General features: G+C 38.3%; 1 protein-coding gene across 1 annotated transcript in view; it reads left to right on the forward strand.

Annotated features, from left to right (window-relative positions):
• BZW2 (basic leucine zipper and W2 domains 2) overlaps positions 1–18,151 on the forward strand; it is a 56,193-nt gene that overhangs the window by 26,626 nt on the left and 11,416 nt on the right. Inside the window, exons 4-9 of the mRNA XM_054646116.2 lie at positions 887–990; positions 4,101–4,166; positions 10,085–10,220; positions 14,141–14,250; positions 16,027–16,197; positions 16,591–16,737. Coding sequence (XP_054502091.1) covers positions 887–990; positions 4,101–4,166; positions 10,085–10,220; positions 14,141–14,250; positions 16,027–16,197; positions 16,591–16,737 — 734 coding nt within the window. The remainder of the gene's footprint in view (positions 1–886; positions 991–4,100; positions 4,167–10,084; positions 10,221–14,140; positions 14,251–16,026; positions 16,198–16,590; positions 16,738–18,151) is intronic.

Raw genomic sequence — 18,151 nt, forward strand, 5'->3', positions numbered from 1 at the left:
TAAACCAGCATATAATTGCAACAGCAAAGAGAATGAGACATGCTAACTAGGGGAAACAGAAGGATTTATTAGCATGAAAAGGTGCACTCCAGGTTAAGAGCTGCTGCAAATCTTGCTTTGTAGATGGTGCAACAAAAGGTAGCTCAGAGAAGTGAAGGATAATGAGGTGTGCTTTGTGGATGTTCATGGGACTTTTCTACCAGGTATCAGTGGCAGCTTCTGGCAAAAACATACTTTTCACTTTCCTCTTTATTTTGAGTAAGTTGTCTCCTTTTACTGGTCACATTGCTTTGACTCCTGCTTCCTGCTCTTTGGTATGTAAGAAGAAAATATGTTTTTGTAAGATTTAGGTAGTGCAGGAAACAGCAGCTATATACTTAGGAAATACCTAGGAAAAAACTCTCGACAAAATAGGCCAGTGTTTTGAATGTTTACATGAGCTTGGTAAGCATTAGAGGGACTTAGCAGGATATTCCAAGTACTCAGATTGCTAACACAGTGCTAATACTTCTCTCTTTGGGAAGGATTTACATTATTGTGGTGTTTAAAGAATTAAAATAATGTGTAAGGGTTATGCTCCGACCCATAGCTGTTTGATCACTGTGTTCTCACGACCAGCTGAGATTCCTTAGGGTGAGCTGAGTCACTCAGTTCTGTGAGGACTGTGTGTTCTACAGTGCAGCATATCAGCCAGGTGTTCCTTCTGTCAGGTGCCACCACGTCTTAGCAAAGTTTGGTCTGTCTCTGTTTCTCCCTCTCCCTGCTAACTGTTAGTGTGGCCTTTTGCCTCTGTGATATTAACATAAGACTTACTAGACTTATTAAATCTTACATTCTTTAAAGTAAGAAATGATTCCTTGCCTTTTTTTTTTCTCCTTTCTCACAGCTCCTGGAGGAACACGCATAGACGACAATGACAAGACCAAGATGACCAACCACTGTGTATTTTTTGCAGATGAAGATCATGATGCCATCCGAAATTATGCTCAGGTCAGTAAAGGCAGAGCTGATTACTGTTTTCCATTTATGTGTCAAAAGGGATTAGAGTGGAACATCTGCAGACTGTCTCGGCTGCACTAGGCTAGCTACAGACCAGTTGAAAATCCCGTTAATCATTAATCTGCCCTAACACAGACATTTTAGGTAAGAAAATAGGATGTTTGAGATAATCTGATCACAGCTGGCAATGCTTTCTTTACAAAAAGCAGTCTTGCTTATCACAGTCTACCATTGGTTGAGTCTATTTCTAGATATCACCCTTACTAATTTTGTTGACCTTTTCTGTGTGCAGACTGAAATATTTATATGACCAGATTTAAAGAAACACATGCACTGTATCATAAATTCAGCTTTTATAAGCAATGGTGTGGCCAGCAGGATCAGGGCAGTGTACATCTCCCTGTACTCAGCACTGGTGAGGCCACACCTCCAATCCTGTGTTCAGTTTTGGGGCCCTCACTACAAGAAAGACATTGAGGTGCTGGAGGGTGTCCAGAGAAGGGCAGCAGAGCTGGAGAAGGTCTGGACCACAAGCCCTGTAAAGAGCAGCTGAGGGAGCTGGGGGTGTTTAGCCTGGAGGAAAGGAGGCTCAGTGGAAGCCTTATTACTCTCTACAATTCCCTGAAAGGAGGCTGTGACCAGGTGGGGGTCCGTCTCTTCTCCCACGTAACAAGTGACAGGATGAGAGGAAATGGCCTCAAGTTGTGCCAGGTGAGGTTTAGATGAATATTAGGAAAAATTTATTCACTGAAAGAGTTGTCAAACATGGTATTAGACTGCCTAGGGAAATGGTGGAGTCACTAGTCTCCGAGATATTTAAGAGATCTGTAGACATGGTAGCCTAAGGCCATGGTTTAGTGGCACTAGGCACTGCTGGGATAACAGTTGGACTCTGTGGTCTTAAAGGTTTTTTCCAACCTAAACAATTCTATGAAGTGCATGAATGACAAAAAATATAAAGCTCACGCCTCCAACCTTTAGTTGCATAACTTGTTAGGAGTTAGGCATATATTCCAAGAGCTTTCATTTCTCCTGCATGTGTGATGTATAATTTCTTCCTGCAGGAATAAGGCTTGCATAAATAGGCCTGTGTGAAATTAATACAAAAAGCCAGTGAACCCTAAAAGATTCTTGAATAGAAACTAACCTTGGACAACTCCTTAATGGAAGGTAGTAATTATATGAGAAATTACAGTAAGAATTCTATGGAAAGTTCAAAGCCACCATGCAATTCTGGATACCAGTAGGATTGCATAAAAATGCAATACCCTTGCAACTCCCCTATGTCAAAACTCTTACTGTTAATTAAGTATGTATTTATCTTTTTAAATCACTGGGTATTATTGTAATGCTGGACACAGTGACTAAAAGAATAAAAGCTACTGTCCCTGCTAAGGTGTTTAGGATGATAAGTTCCTGGAAAAGTGCATAGCTGATTTAAAGAGTCCTGAGGTCAAAATCTGCATTGGTAAAAAATGTTTGCTTAATAGCAGAAAGCTCCTTTAAAAAACATCTAATTAGTAATCTAAATCAGTGAAATATACTTATTTTTGGAAAGAGAGTCAACATTTCTTACGTGTCAGCTTTATCATCTCTTGCAAACAGGGTATTCTGCTTCAGGAAAATCTCTGTTATCAGTAAATGCATTGATTCTGTCTTTTTAAATTTTAATATTTTAACAATCTTTTGAACAAAAATTGGCAGTGCCAGTCCTCCGAGGAGAAATTTAAAGTGAAAGATTGCATATTGAAAAATGGAAAGGAAGGCTTCACCTCAGGATTTGAAGGAGTGGAATTTTCAATGGATTCTCTGCACTTCAAACCAAAAGCCACCAAAATAAATCAACATTTTGTAATTAATACCTGAAGGTTGTGTCCTTTTATTGACCTTGCCATTTTTTCATGCATAATGAAAAATAGAGCTCTTACTGTATTATGAAAATATGGAGTTAGTCTAAAATAGTATTTAGATCTTTTTTTAATCTAGAAGATACCTAGAAGGTAATTTCTTACTCTGTCTCCCAAGTAGCGTGGCTGGTTTTTTATGGATTTAGTTATGGAAATGATTAAAAGTGAAAAGTCTTCAACTCAAAAGACTGAAGTTGGTATTGATACTTTAGCTGATTATTTGCATATGAAGTCATGCTTCTGTCATTTACAGAGACTTAAAAAATACGCAGAATTTTGTTTGGAAATACTAACAAGAATCTTCCTTTTTCATCTTTATCTTATTTTATTACCATTCTGTGTGTCTCTACTTCTCAGCATGGCCACACTTGATTTTCCACTTTTTCTGAGGCAAAATACTACCAGTTAATATGTTTGGATGTATTTTATATTATGAAAACTGAATTGAAGCTTTCTAAACCTAATTTTCCTTCCTCCCCCATCCAGTGTGGCAATAATGTCATTTGTTCCCCACATAAACCTTTTTACCTGTGACAGTGAGTCATATGCTTTGTGCCTTCGTACAGCAGTGCAAGTGATGATTTGTTTATTTAATTTCTTATCTCTTCCTTCTTCACCTTCAATGAACTCTGCACCTGTGCTGCTTCTGATTTCATAGTCTGTGGTCACATGATGGGAAACAAATGGTCAAAACTGGAGAACAAGTGGTTCCAATAACATAATTGTTGTAGAAGCTTTGGCAAATGTTCTTCCTCTTTCTGTGACAGTAGTGTGTTTTGTTGTAAACATTTATGTTAGTTGATTTTCCAAGATATTGCATCTTTTGAAGATGCCCAGCACCCTTACTCCATCAGCTGAGAGCTTCCCCAGGGCTGCATTATTGGAGGAAGGGTGCAGTTACTCTCCTCCTCCTCCTTCTCTCCTTTCCTTTATCTATGGATAGGGTGAAAAGCAGAGAAGGAGAAAAAAATTTGAAAAACATGAAAATATTCAAACTGCAATAAATCCTCCCATTCAAGCATTGCTCTATGAAGCAAGAATCACAAAATTGAGAGGAGGATGTTTCATGCTCTCCACGTGGCAGACAACACTAGAGAAATCATTCTGCAAGCTGCTTATTTCCCTTCACTTTTTTTGTAAAGAAAGATGGCTGTAATTGTTACACTTTTTAAGTTAATCTGTGTTTATCTCTAGGTCTTCAATAAACTTATCAGGAGATACAAATATCTGGAGAAAGCATTTGAAGATGAAATCAAAAAGGTAATGTTGATGGCAGTCTTTACTGTAATGATAATATTTTTACTACACTTCTAATATAATTGTTTATGTACAAATGTTATGCTGCTCGGTGTTTTATTTAGCTCTACTGGAAAAGAGGATGGAATCTACAGGAGGCAGCTTTACTCTGCAAATTCAGCTCTGTGGGAATACTGCAGGAAGCACTTGATATAGCATATTTCTGAATTAATGAGTCCTTTGGTTGCTGTGACCAAACTCATTTTCTTATTCCAGACTTTTTTGTGCAAAAGTTTGATACACTTTGGAATGTACCTCTTAATGAGAAGTGGTATTACTGTCCTGCAAGCAGACCATCTCTCTGTTTTTTTCCAAAAAACAAATGCCAATCTGCTTTGCAGAATGTCTCTTGGTGTATGAATATTAAACCACTCCTGCACTGTGAAATGAATCCTAACCACAAGTTTTTTGTATTTGAGGCCCCAGATATGTGTAAGAGAAAGTCCTCACCAGTGGCAGAGTGCTCAGGATTTGTCTGTTAGACTGTGGTGGCTATTTGTGGATACTGTTTTGTTTTGTGATGCTGAATTCTAAGGAGACAGGAAAAGCCAGGGTAAAAATGTTTGAAAAACAACATACAGATTTGTCTATTTTGAGTTCCTAGTAACAGATGTAAATATCTTTTCCTAATGGCCTGAATAAGTAATAAACACTGTACTGTTCTGTAACTTAACAGGCATGCTGGTAGTGGCAAAACTTGTCCCATGACTAAAGTGTCATGTTTGTTAAACATAAAAATGTGTTTCCATATTATTTAAACATTAGAAAGGTTGCTGCAAGGGTCAAATGAGGGTACATTTGGAGCTTGGTACCTCACCAGCACTTCTTGTGCCTGAATTAATTTGGCTTTGATTTATACATTCTTGCTCATACAGGAAATTATTTTGACACTTGTGGCCAGCATGCCTATCAACTGATGCTGATTACTCAGTACATCATTCTAAAGACCTAAATTTACCTCTATCCCCACACAAATCTAATGTTCCTGCTGTTAATTACTGTAATCACTGACATGAGAAGCGCTGACTCACAGCATTCAAGTTTCAGAGAGTGCTCAGCATATTAAGTAAATGCCATGTCAATTCAAGCCGCCTCCGCTCGTTTCTGTAACTTGCTTGGCTTTGCATCCTCTTAAGCTTCCAAAAATTCACTTTGCACTCTTAGTGACAAGATGAGACTATGGCACCTCCACTGCTATTGCCTTTAAAACCCTTGAGGACTACTTATAGGTGCCTTTTGCTTACCTTCTCCCTCCCCCTGCTTGTGTGAATCCACAAAGTGGCTGTTTTCTCATTTATGAGGCTGCAGGGTTTTTAACCACTTAATCCTTTAATCCCTGCACGGTGAAATTTGTACCGGACTAGCTGCCCATGGAGGTCCAGAAAATAGATATATTTGCATTTCCAGAAGATGTTTCTGCTAGACCAAAGATGGCTGCAGTTAGTCAGTGGTTTAATATGTAAGAGTGACTCGTTGACATTTTTTTTGTGGGTCATTGTCCCAGCAATGAAAGTGATATTTCTGGCAGACTCATTCGGCAGATAGAGCACTTGGAAAATTAACTGTTCTCATAGAAAAAGGCATGCCAAGAAAACCAAGGCGATACCAGCAGTTTCATGCTAAAGAAGCAGATGCTGTCAGTGGGACTTTTCTTTCAAGAGAGATTATCTTAGATAGCAGTATTTGCACAAGTATTTGCTTTATGTCTTCTAGATCACAACTTTCTAATTAGGACATTATTTTCTACCATCTTTTCCTTTTTGTCTGCTTCTAGCTTTCAGTTGTTTTATTTCTTAACTGTCTCCCCAAAATTGCCAGTTACTAATTTTTCTAATGGCATCAGCAAACCATATATCTAAAGTTTTACATCTAAATTATTTCGTGCAAGTAATTTCAACAGATGATGTTTAGATGCATTGCTTACTTGCTGTGTTTTGATGTAAGCACCTTAAATTCATATGAGAATGGCCTGATGTACTGGTATAGGCCATGACATTTTGTAATAGTTTCAATAAAATTCTAAGTTCCAAACTTGTGTTCTTCTTTCTCTACATAGGTATTTCCTTGGATGAAGAATCCAGTTATTATCTGTCTATTTAGTATGTTTGCATGTTTAGGCAATTTTCTATATAAACTTTTTAATATCAGAATTGGGATAAAGTACAGATTTTTTTTGTCTTAAGAGTGGTAAATGTTACCGAGTCATAGGAGGATGTCTGAAGTGCTGGGAGATGTTGTAGCATCCACTATTTGTGTTCCTAGTTTCCTAATGAAAGAACTGTAAATTAAGCTAGGAATTAGGAAATAAGAGGAGAACAACATTCTAAGATTGAATAGGGAGTGAGCAGAAGTGCTTTAAGATAGCCAAATAAAAAGCAAGGCTCAGTCAGCAGGTACCTGTTGCTATATTAGCTGCCTTCTCCATTGCTGACAATTCAGTGCTGTCTGCGGATGTGACAAACTGTCAGCAGCAGACCAGTTCAGATAATGAAGACATAAAAAAACACCATGCTCCCTGTGTGGTAGAGTTCCTTTATTTTCACCATTTAAGATTTCTGGATCACAAGAAATCTTAAAATCACTAAAGTGATTAAAATCTTAAATCACAAGTGCTTCTGATCAGAAGCACTTGTTTTTCTTGTGTGCCTTTTAATGTTGCATGAATGTGTTTACTTGGGCACATCTTCTATACCCAGAAATTGTGCTTAAAAGACTTTTTCTTTAATGACAGAAACAGCATGGAACATCACATGAGACCTGGTCTTGTGCTTATTAGACATTCTGAATTTCTGTTTATATCATTGGGAATTCTTATAGATATCACAGAAATACAAAATAATGAGCCAGAGCTGCCCTTTTTATGCCTGGAATGAGTTTGTTTCTAAGGAAAGCAGTAATGTCTGTGCTTAGCTAGCAGCAGGGAAGCATTAGCTTGGAGAATGTTCTGTGGGTGGTTGGGAACTATTCTGAAGTTTCTTGGATGTTTTGTGACTTCCCTACTGAGGTTTGTAATTGTGATGCTAAAAGAAAAGTGCTTAAAATAATCAGCAATGAAAATCTGAAGTAACAGCTTTGAACTGAAATTTAGGTTCTGTTTCATGGTTTTTAAAATGGGTTTATGAAAGATTTGGGTTTTTCTATCACCCAGTCTGCCCCTAAACTGTGTTTCACAACTGCTGGAAAGTACAGAATAGTATCCTTAAGCAGCAGAAAAGGACAAGTCTAGGTTTGAGCAGCTTTTGAAAAATATTAGTAAAACAAAAATTAGGCAAGTAGCACCAACAATACTTTAAGTAGCGAGGGGTGTATAGAAGATAAAAGTTCTGTTTAAAACAGAATTTTACATGAATTGATATAACTGTTCATGATCTACACATTACTGATAAAAGGATGGAGGTTGGAGCTCAGAAGTATACCAAACCTGGTCTGTTACATTAAAGGGGTCAGTGTGACCACTTTCTAATCAAAATCCTCATCTATTGGTTATTTAGAAGCAAAAGAAAAAAGATTTAAGTGGGGTACAGAGAAATCTGAAGCTGTTTCCTCTTTATTAACAGTCTCAGTACTTCCAGGAAAGAGGTCTCATTTTGATTTTTTTTTTTCTTGTGCAAATCTCATTTTAGTACAGTATTATTGATAAAGCTTTTATAAAGAAAGCTTTAAATCTACAGGCTTCCAGTTTACACTAGGATTATATTGAAATTCTGTAAGAATGTTCTGTTTTCCATTAAATGTGGCCCTGGAGTTCCTTTGCCTACACCATTAGTTAGTTGCTGCATTCGGAAATACAGCACACCATTTGTTTCTCAGGCATATATTTAGAAATAGTAACTCCATTCTTCTGCATCCCAAATTTTCTTGCATTTTGTGGTTGAGCCACAGTTTGCTGAAATAAAATTACACCTTGAGATTTGGTAGTTTCATAATTGTTCTTTTAAGCTAAAAGTGTGTTGCAGTCATTTGGCTGAAGCCCACTGAAAAAAAAAAATTCTGAGTGATTTGTCTGTGGCTGAGTCATTCAGTCCTGTGTAAGCTGTAATTTAAAGCTGATGTTATTATGTAAGTGCTACTGTATGAATGAGGGTTTTTTTCAGTTCTGTTCACTGATGCAGAGCAGAACTATTCATAAAACATTGCATGAGATTTAATAACTTCGTTAGTTACCTGAATTTTTAAAACGTCATTGCATTCAGAAAGTTTTACATTTGTTGATAAACTGCTTGCGTATCTCAGAGAAGATCTCTCACTGTCCATGGTAACAAGCAAGTTCAGGGACATGTGTCATATTCTGTCCCTTTGTATGGGTAGAATCTGATAATTAAGAAATACCCTAATGTGGAAACCTGGTGAGAATTTTCTATCAAAACAAACTGTTTTGCTTTAATTGCATTTGTTCCTCATGTAGAAAAGAAAAAAGGGTGTCCTGACAGCAGAAGGTCAGGACATCCTTTTGGAAGGGTGCCATTTGTTCTTCCTTGTGAAGAAAAAAATGAGTATTCTTTTTAACTGCAGAAAATTGTATCTGCAGTACTTTTTTTTTTCCCCCTTCTTCTGTGGTGATGGTAAATTGTAAGCTAGCATCTGATGGAATCAGCAGCTTTTTGCATTGAATGAAGATGTCCTTCATTGTCTCACCTCTTTTTTCCCATCACCCATATTGTGGTAACTAGCAACACATTAAGAAAACATTATTGTTAACAGTAATGCCATTGACAAAATCTGATTCTGCGTGGCTTTTTTTTCTGCTATAAAGGAAAAAGGGCATAATGTACTTCATCAATGTACTCTCAAGGTGTAATTTTAATGTATGAAATTAAGATTTCAAAAATAGACTTAGTTGCCAGTTTTAGAATTAAAAGGTGTATATATAGCTCAGATCTTCCAAGATGATGAGATTTGTAATTTTTTCTCAAGCTATTTGTTTTCTCTTGTAATTAGTACCGGGAATGGCAGGGACTTAAATCAGCCTGTGTTCCTGTCTGTCCTTTGTCAGCTTTATCAATAGTGTCTGAACTTGAAATATATTTCTTATTTTAGCCAGTAAAAAAATCTGTTGTAATTGTGCTGTGCTCCCTAAAAGAAAACCAGGAAATTTTCCCATCCTTTTATTGTTTCCATGAGCAATAGTTTTTGAAAGCTAGAAAACAAATTGTAACTCTGTATGGCTTAGCTGGAAGTCTGAAGATGGGAATAGGCAGGCTCCAGTCTGTGACCCTGTAATTGCTGTGTGTCTCAAGCCTGTGACAAGTACTTTTGTCTTTACACATGCATACATATATTTGGAGAAGACAGGTGTTTTATACCTAAGGCTGTTTTATACCTATCCTTCACAGAATCATAGAATGGCTTAGGCTGGACCTTAAAGAATCATGGAATGGCTTTGGACCTTAAAGACCATCTAGCTCCACACTAGATGGGCCAAACTGCTATGGGCAAGGACATGTTTTACTAGACCAGGTTGCTCAGAGCTCTGTCCAACCTGGCCTTGAACACTCCCAGGGATGGAGGAGCATCTACAACTTCTCTGGCAACCTATCCCAAAACCTTGCCACCCTCACAGGAAAGATTTCTTTGTAATATCTAATCTAAAGCAGCTTTCTTTCAGTTTGAAGCTATCCCCCCTTCTCCTGTAAGTACCTGCTCTTGTAAATAGTCTTTCTACATCTTTTTTGTAGGCTCCCTTCAGGTACTGTCTTGTGTTCTTGGAGAAAGTGAAATTACAAGGGATCAGTGAAATGACACTGTCGTGCTTCTGGGTAGATTTTGATGTGATTGCTGTGATTTGTATTGAGACTTCTCAAGAAATAAGAAATAAATCTGTTAATTACTGCCTGTTGTCTACCTGTGCCTCAAATATTTTTTTTTTTTTGTCTGGCCCCCAGCTCCTGTTGTTTCTTAAAGCCTTTACTGAGACGGAGCAGACAAAACTGGCAATGCTTTCTGGCATCCTGTTAGCCAATGGGACTCTTCCTGCTACAATTTTAACAAGCCTCTTCACTGACAATATAGTCAAAGAAGGTAATGTTCCATATCTTTCCTTATCTTAGCTTTTTTATAGGAGATGTATATGTTGCAATAAAATGGAAGTTGGAAACTTATGAATGTACAACAGAATCAGAATTTTAAAGCAGAAGCGTATACAGACAGCAGTGCCCAACATACTTTTTGAAATCTTGTAAGAGGCCAATCAGACAGAAAAAAGCCACAAAACAAAAACCCCAGAGGATTTATGGTTTTTTGGAGGTCATACTTGTGTATGCAAAGTTGTAGAATTTATGTGTTATTGTGGTACTATAAAGTTGTGAAGTATAATATCTGTTCCTGAGATAGATCTGGCATTTCTTCAAGTGTTGCTAATATCTTGTGAGTGAGAAGTGGGACAGATCCCATGTAGGCCAATGGGATATTGCAGAAGAAAAATCAATCCCGCATTTTGCCTTCATACTAGTAGTGATCAGTGACTGATAAACTTTCTCATGAATTTGTGTTTATTACATGATGAGTAAGTGAGTTCTCTCAGTCTTAGGGTACAAGGCCTTTTAGAGATTACTTTATTTAAGGATTTTGTTATATATTTATAGGATGTACCTTGGAGACCTGATTTTACAACTGCTTGCTCAACAGTTTCTTTCTCTGACAGTTCTGACTACCTGGCACGATTGCAAATGTACTGGTTGTGTTGAACAGTTTTCATGACCTTTTTTTTTGGTTTTGTTAAAGAGTTATGTATATGCTAGAATGTATTCTAATTTTCATTAAAAAAAATCATTCTAACTTCATGTTCTCATTTGCAGCATGCTAACCATTACATTTGTTTTCTAAATGCTGCAGAAAGAAAAGCCACAGCTGCAGCTTTGCTTTGTCATCACTCATGGCTTTTGAAATCAGAATTAAACTAGGGAAAATCTCAAACAAAAGCACTAATCCATGTGTTTAGGATGATTGTCTGCAATGCATTTAAATGAAAGTCTTCCTAGTTATGGGAAGACAAGAGCCATTGGAAAACCCAAATTTTTAAAAATCATGGAAATTTAGCATTTTAAATTTAGCATTTTAAGAATACAGTTCTTATTTGCATTAGGAACTTAAGTTTCTAGGAGCCCTAAACTTTTGTCAGAGCTTACATATACTTTTAGTTCTTCGTTTATATATACTAAAAATGCATCCATGACAGCATTTGAGGAAAGATTGTTCAGTCAGTATCCTGGGGTAGATATTTTATGCAAGAATAATTGAAGATGCAGAGTTAGTTTAAAAATGGGGATTAAAGCAAGGCAAAACAAGTAGATCATAGATGAATAAAGATTTCTTTGATTTACAAAAAAACAATGCTGCAGGCAGGTGAGGTTAAAATACACAAGGCAACAGGTGAGCTGAGGGACTTGTTGATCAGCATGGGACTTGTACATTGGCTAAGAAATGGCTGAAAGTGAGATAAGGGTAGATTGTGTGGACAGGAGGTCTGTCAAGTTTGAGTGCAAGTAGCTAATTTATTTTTAGATTACCTTATTTCAGTGTTGTCACTACTTTTACTGTTATATATAGATGGAAAACAAAATATACTTTTGTGGATTGCTGACATACTTGTAGTAGTGACAGAGAAAGGTCTAGGTGGTGGTGGAATCTTGCCAAAGTTAAGTGTACCTTTCTTGTCCCCTGTGCTGGCAAAGTAATGCAAATGCAAAGAGCAGCTAATGAGGTTAGTCAATAAAATAAATGACTGAAATTACTTTCTGCAAATAAGGGGGAAAAGAATGAAGCAAACATAAAGAGAAGGGCTATTTAAAGGAAAAAAGTGGCAGCACGTGCACAGAGTATAGGAACAGGCCAGTGATAAATTTGGGCTGTAAATGAGAAGTAAGTTTGAAAATATGTGGGTAGTGAAGCCCTGGAACAGCCTCCCCCTGTATTGGTGTAATCCCAGCCAGCAGTCAAGCCCCACACAGCTGCTCGCTCACTCCCACACCACCAGGATCAAGGAGAGTATGGGAGGGGTAAAATCTGGAAACCTCATGGGCTGAGATAAAGTTTAATGGGGAAAGCAAAAGTTGCACACACAGGGAAAGCAAAACAAGGAATTAGTTCACTGTCTCCCATGGACAGGTGTTCAGCCACCTCCAGGAGAGCAGGGCGCCATCACATGTAATGGGTACTTAGGAAGACACTTAAAATGTTCCTCCCTTTTTGCTTCTTTTCCCTACTTCATATACTGAACATGATGTCATATGGTCTGGAATATCCCTGTGGTCAGTTGGGGTCATCTGTCCCAGCTGTGTCTCCTTCCAGCTTCCTTGCCAGCATGGCAGTTGGAAAAGCAGAAAAGGTCTTGGCTCTTTGTTAGCCCTGCTCAGCAATAACAAAAAGGTATCTGTATTATCAACCCAGTGTTCAGCATAAATCCAAAATAAAGCCCCATACAGCCACCGTGAAAAAAATTAACTCTACCCCAGCTGAAAACAGCACACCCTCTAATACTGATACTCACATAAAACTTACTTTGAGTTAAAACTGCAAAAAAGTGTAGGATATGTGTATTGGGACAATGCTTGGGGACAGAGACAATTCCATTCAAGTTTGGTATTGAGCACATAAGCTCATGGATAGGCTGAAGGGTGTTTGCAGTGGAAGTTAGGCCTAGGTCATCTACTGGTTGACCAGGCTTTGTTAGTTGGTTAGTCAGCTTGCAGCACTTAGGATTGCTGCATCATGTCCAACATGTAAACCAAGCCTAGGAAGTATTTTGAGGCCTCTCTTGGCCTGGCATGGTGCATCCCTGGTTCTGTACAATATTTCTCTAAGGATCATGTCTCACCACTAAGCTCCTGAAATAAGCTTGCCAAAACTGCCATAACAGTCAAGATGTGTAAAGATTATCAGTGAACTTTACAGTGGTCTGAGAATAGTCTATTCTGTTCTTGTTTGGTGACTCATTTAGTCAAAGTATCCTAGAAATAAAAATAATGAATATCTACCTATAAATTGGCTAAGAGCGATGAAGCTCCTTCTCACCAGTAGGTCCCATGTAGCTCTAAGAGCTTCTGGACTATCTGGAGGTGAGACAGAAAACTACAGTGGCCAGCTGTAGCCTAGGATAGTGCTTTTCCTTATGCATTACCATTACCACTGCCTTCAGTAGCCCTGATGTTGGTATGAGTGTAGGATGGAGAATCATAACTGACCTACAGGCAGCATTCCTCAAGGATGAGCTCCATCTCCGAGACCTTTCAGCTTCCTTCAGCTCCCTGCACTTGCAGTGGAGAACCTGGAGCGGTTGTGGTGATGGCGCTGCTCTAGGAAATGGGAGATGTGGGCTTCATGGTTTATTAACTCCCCTGGGAAATCCACAGCTAGTGGAGGTAGAGTTAGTTTGATTTAGTACACAAAACACTAACTTTTGCCTCGAGGAAGGAATTTTTTCACTTAAGCTAGTGTTTGTGCCTGGTAAAACTGGCAACTAAATGCCTCCTAGGAGAACATAGTACAGTCAGTTACCTTGAAGTTGCAAAGTTATTTAACCCTATTCCAGGATTTGCTAAGAAAACATTTGAATATATGTTTTTTTTAGTTCTTGTTCTTGATTATTCTTTATTGCTTTGTGCCTTCGTTTCCTGTCCATTTAATGCATAATTTTTCCTCTTGCATTGTACTTAGTCTGTGAATTGGGAATGTAGGAAAAATAAATGCAAAGTAAATCTTTGAACAACTGAATGGAGATGGGCAATACCAAATGAAAAGATTTTCAATCTAGTATAATTCAGAAAACTAATTTTGCATTAAAGAAGAAAATAGGCATTTCAGCTCTATATGTTTGTTTCTGTTGTCATAAATGTATTTTCATTCCACAGTCTTGTAACTTTTTTGTAAACTTGAACTTCTTGTAGTCAACTCTAATTTTTGTTGAAAATTGCTGAAACAAGTTTTGTGCTTTTCTCTGATAGGGATTGCAGCCTCTTTCGCTGTAAAGCTTTTTAAAGCATGGATGGCAGAGAAAGATGCCAATTCTGTTACCTCTGCTTTAAGAAAAGCCAACCTTGATAAGAGATTGCTAGTAAGTACACTATATTTTCAATAATCTTTATCTCTCCCAGGGAGAAAGAAGGAAATGAAATGCAGATGGTAGTTTGCTGTAAGCATGTTAACTCCCCCTCAGACTCTGCTAGCATTTCTAAAATGTTTTGAAACACAGCAATATTGTTATGGCTGTAGCACTGATACAGGTTCAGGAATATTAAGTATCACATGGTTTTACATTCTGTCTATGTTTTTCCTGTAGTCAGATGTCTTCTTAGAGACTGTATATATGGGGCTTGGGAATTAAATAAATGGTGTTTTTTTCCTAACTATTGCTAACAAAACATACCAGCATATGGGCATGAGAAACTCTATTTCTTTAAATATGTTTTCCTTTTGCAAATGGTATATAAAGTATAAGGAGTTAGATTTGAATGTAGCTTTCTGAAGCAGCAGTGTTTTAATGGTAATGGTAATGGTAAGCTAATTTTCTGCAGCAGTAGCCATCTAGGGAGCATAAATGGTCCTGCAGTGGTGGCAACAGACCTAGTAGGTACAGTGCAGAAGGCTTTCAGCCTTAGGACTCAAAACCTGTGTTCTGGGTTTGTAGCAAGGTATTCAGAGAATAGATGAATATGTAGCAATTTCATGTGCCTTTTTCTCACAGAGTCTTTTGGAGATCATTTGGGGTTTTTTAATCCTTCAGAAAGATTGCTGCTGTGATAATGCAGTCAAATACACATCCTGTGTAGCAGTGCCTGGAGACTCAGCAGTATTTCCTGTTTCTACCTCAGTAATATGTAATTAAGCAAGTATCCTAAGTAAGGAGTCTCCCATGCCCCTCCATCTCTTCAATTTGTACTTGATTTTAAGTGTCCAAGTCTTAAATAATTTGCCATTAACTGAGAAAGGGGCTAATTACACTTTTTTTGTTTGGGGAGGGCAGGGAAGAAAACTGCATCTTTCTATTTCAAGCTTGACTTACTTAAACTTTCAACTGTTGGCTCTCATTAGTCTGCTCTTTTAAACAACTGGAAAATATCAGATGATGTTGCCTAGCATAGATGCCTTCATGAAAGTTTCTTAATTTCTTTAGTCAGTAAGTAAATAGATGGAAAGTCTTCAACTTCTTTGTTAAAAAAAGTGTTATCCATCCCAGAGATCATGGTTAAAACACCAAGAATGGATGGTAAGCAAATGCCATTTAATGCTTTCCAAGATGGGGCATTTGCTATAGTGATTTTTAAGAATAATTTTAACTTTTATAAGTAGCTGGACTTTCATAAATTGCCAGTGCTTTTTAATTAGAAATGCCTACAGGAGTTAATGGTAACAGTACATAGTGGACTTTGTGATTTTTGTTAAATGATGCATTAGTGGTAGGTCAGGGTGCCTGGGCCACTTTGTACTTTTCTTAAGAGATAAATGTGTGGATGCAGTGGGAGAGCATGATAAATGTGCTTTGCCATCTATTCCTTTGTACTTTCCCGACAAGACTCTTGGAATCTGGAAAAAGTATGGTTCCTCTTAGGACTGCTTTGAGCAACACGTTTGGCTCATGGCTATTCATAAGTACATGCACTTCACATGGAGTGGGTGTTAGCTTATTTGTGTAACTTGACATCATTTTTTTCCCTCCACTACAGTGAAACACTGCAATATGAATGAAGTGTTGACTTTTCAAGTATGCATACAAGCAGTGTTTTAAGTGAAGTAACAGGTTATTCCCACTGTTCATTCTTAAAAAATGTTCTTTCCATTCTGTCAAGAGTCATAGATGGTTATTTAACTGAGAGCATTCCTGTCTTTTTAGGAACTATTTCCAGCCAACCGGCAAAATGTGGACCATTTTGCCAAGTATTTTACTGAAGCAGGTCTAAAAGAGCTCTCAGATTTCCTTAGAGTTCAGCAGTCACTGGGGACTCGTAAAGAACTTCAAAAAGAACTGCAAGAACGTCTCTCTCAGGAATGCCCAATTAAGGAGGTAAAAGTGGTTTTTTTACAACTTTGTTTTTATATAATAATAATCAAGGACTTAAATCAACATTAGGTAGAGAGGAACAGATTTCCTCTGTTTTTCTTTAAACTATTTTAATTTATTAATCCATTCACTCTGTGCTTAAGACTAAAGCAACCAAATATCCTCTATAGTTCCAAATGTGGTTGTCTGTGGGATGGGGGTGGTTTTCCTTAATTTATCCTTGAGAATGTATTTCCTTTAACTGCATTAACTGTTAGGTTGGAGGGGAGGGTCAAAATCTTGTTCTAATTTTGTTTCTTAATGCTTCTACACCACGATGTTGTAAATGACTACAAGTGTTTGGAAAGTCAGCATCATTTCTGGTTCATTGGAAATGTCCCTTATTTCCTTCTCCAGGTAGTGCTTTATGTAAAAGAGGAAATGAAAAGAAATGAGCTGCCAGAGCCAGCAGTGATTGGTCTCCTTTGGACCTGTGTCATGAATGCTGTGGAATGGAACAAGAAAGAAGAGCTGGTGGCAGAGCAGGCCCTCAAACATCTGAAGGTGCGTGCGTGGGTGAAGAGGAGAAGAATGCTGTGAATTTACAGAACACATTTTTAGGCTGTCAAAGTTTTTTACCTGTTTAAATCCAGGAGATTTAGATTTTTGAAGGCTGATGCTGAGCATGCCAAGCGTTGTGTATAGTCTGACTTCTGTCAAATGGATGCTGAGGGCTGAGGTAGTTCAGATCATTGAGTGCCTTGACTCCCACAGTGCCAGAGCAAGCCAAGGTGGTCACAGCCTGAGCCTCTCTTCCTTGTGCTTTCCCAGGGTGCCAGGGCCCTGAGAAGCTCCTTGCACTGGGACAGGGCTAAGTGACTGCTGGGACTCAGCCTGCTCAAACCTGACTAGTAAGCCTGCAGGAAGTGCCTTTGCAATGTCTTTGCCAGAAGCAAAGACATTTTGGGAGCATGGTGAGGCAGCACCTGTGCTGGCTGTGCAGAGGGCTGGATAGATCCCGGCAGGAATGCCAAGGCCAGAATCTGGGAATTGGTTGTTGCCAATGTTGGCTGTGGTAGCTGGATGCTCAGTGACTTGTCAAGTGAGCTGGCTTGGACTGTGTGTACATACAGTGTGGTTACTCTCTGATCCAGCTACTGTCCTTGAGGATGAGGGAACTGAATATATAGAAAGACAAGCTGCAATATTGCAGTACTACCACTGCATGTTGGTACAAAAACTCTGAAGACTTTGGGATGGAAAAGAAACACCAAACCAATGCAGAAGCATCAATCACTGCCATCACTGGTATTCCTCATGTAAGTCTGAAGTAATTGTGCAGTGCAAGACACTGGATGTGAGAGCAGAAGCTTTTCAGCAGACTTAGTCTTTTAAGCAGGTAATCTATGACCAGGAGAATACTCCCTCATAGCCAGGGCTTCAAAGGTTTGCCTTGGAACAGAAGCAATCCGGGATTTACTCTTTATGGTAAAATAGATCTTTCTTCATATTGGATGTGTCTCCATACTTGGGTGTTCCCATGTTGGTTTAGCTCCTACTGCTGCTGTCCTTTAGTCTGAATTTGGTTTCCCAGTCAGTAATCCTAGAAATGCAGTCTCTTGGGATATTGTGTAGTCTTTGATGGCAAGACTGAATGCCTTCAAGTTTTCTCAAGTGGCTCAAATAGCAGGAGAAAGACAAGATAGTTTCCAGAAGGAGGAGAGACATTGTTTTTTTTGTTCCTTTGATGTAAAATTTGATTATCTCTCTTTGAGTTGTAACAAAGTATCCATTGAGATTTATTGTCTAGTACTGCAGGGCAAATTAACAAACACTTTCTGGAATATTTGAACTCTGGGAAAAGAGAAACATAGCTGGCTTTGTACAAATCCTGTTGACTGCATGTTTAGTCCTCTGCATCACCCCAATGAATTAGGTAAGGCATCTTGCCTGTATAAGATAGGCATCTTTCTAGGTA

This window comes from Agelaius phoeniceus, chromosome 1, assembly GCF_051311805.1.
Source record: "Agelaius phoeniceus isolate bAgePho1 chromosome 1, bAgePho1.hap1, whole genome shotgun sequence".
Lineage (NCBI taxonomy): Eukaryota > Metazoa > Chordata > Aves > Passeriformes > Icteridae > Agelaius > Agelaius phoeniceus.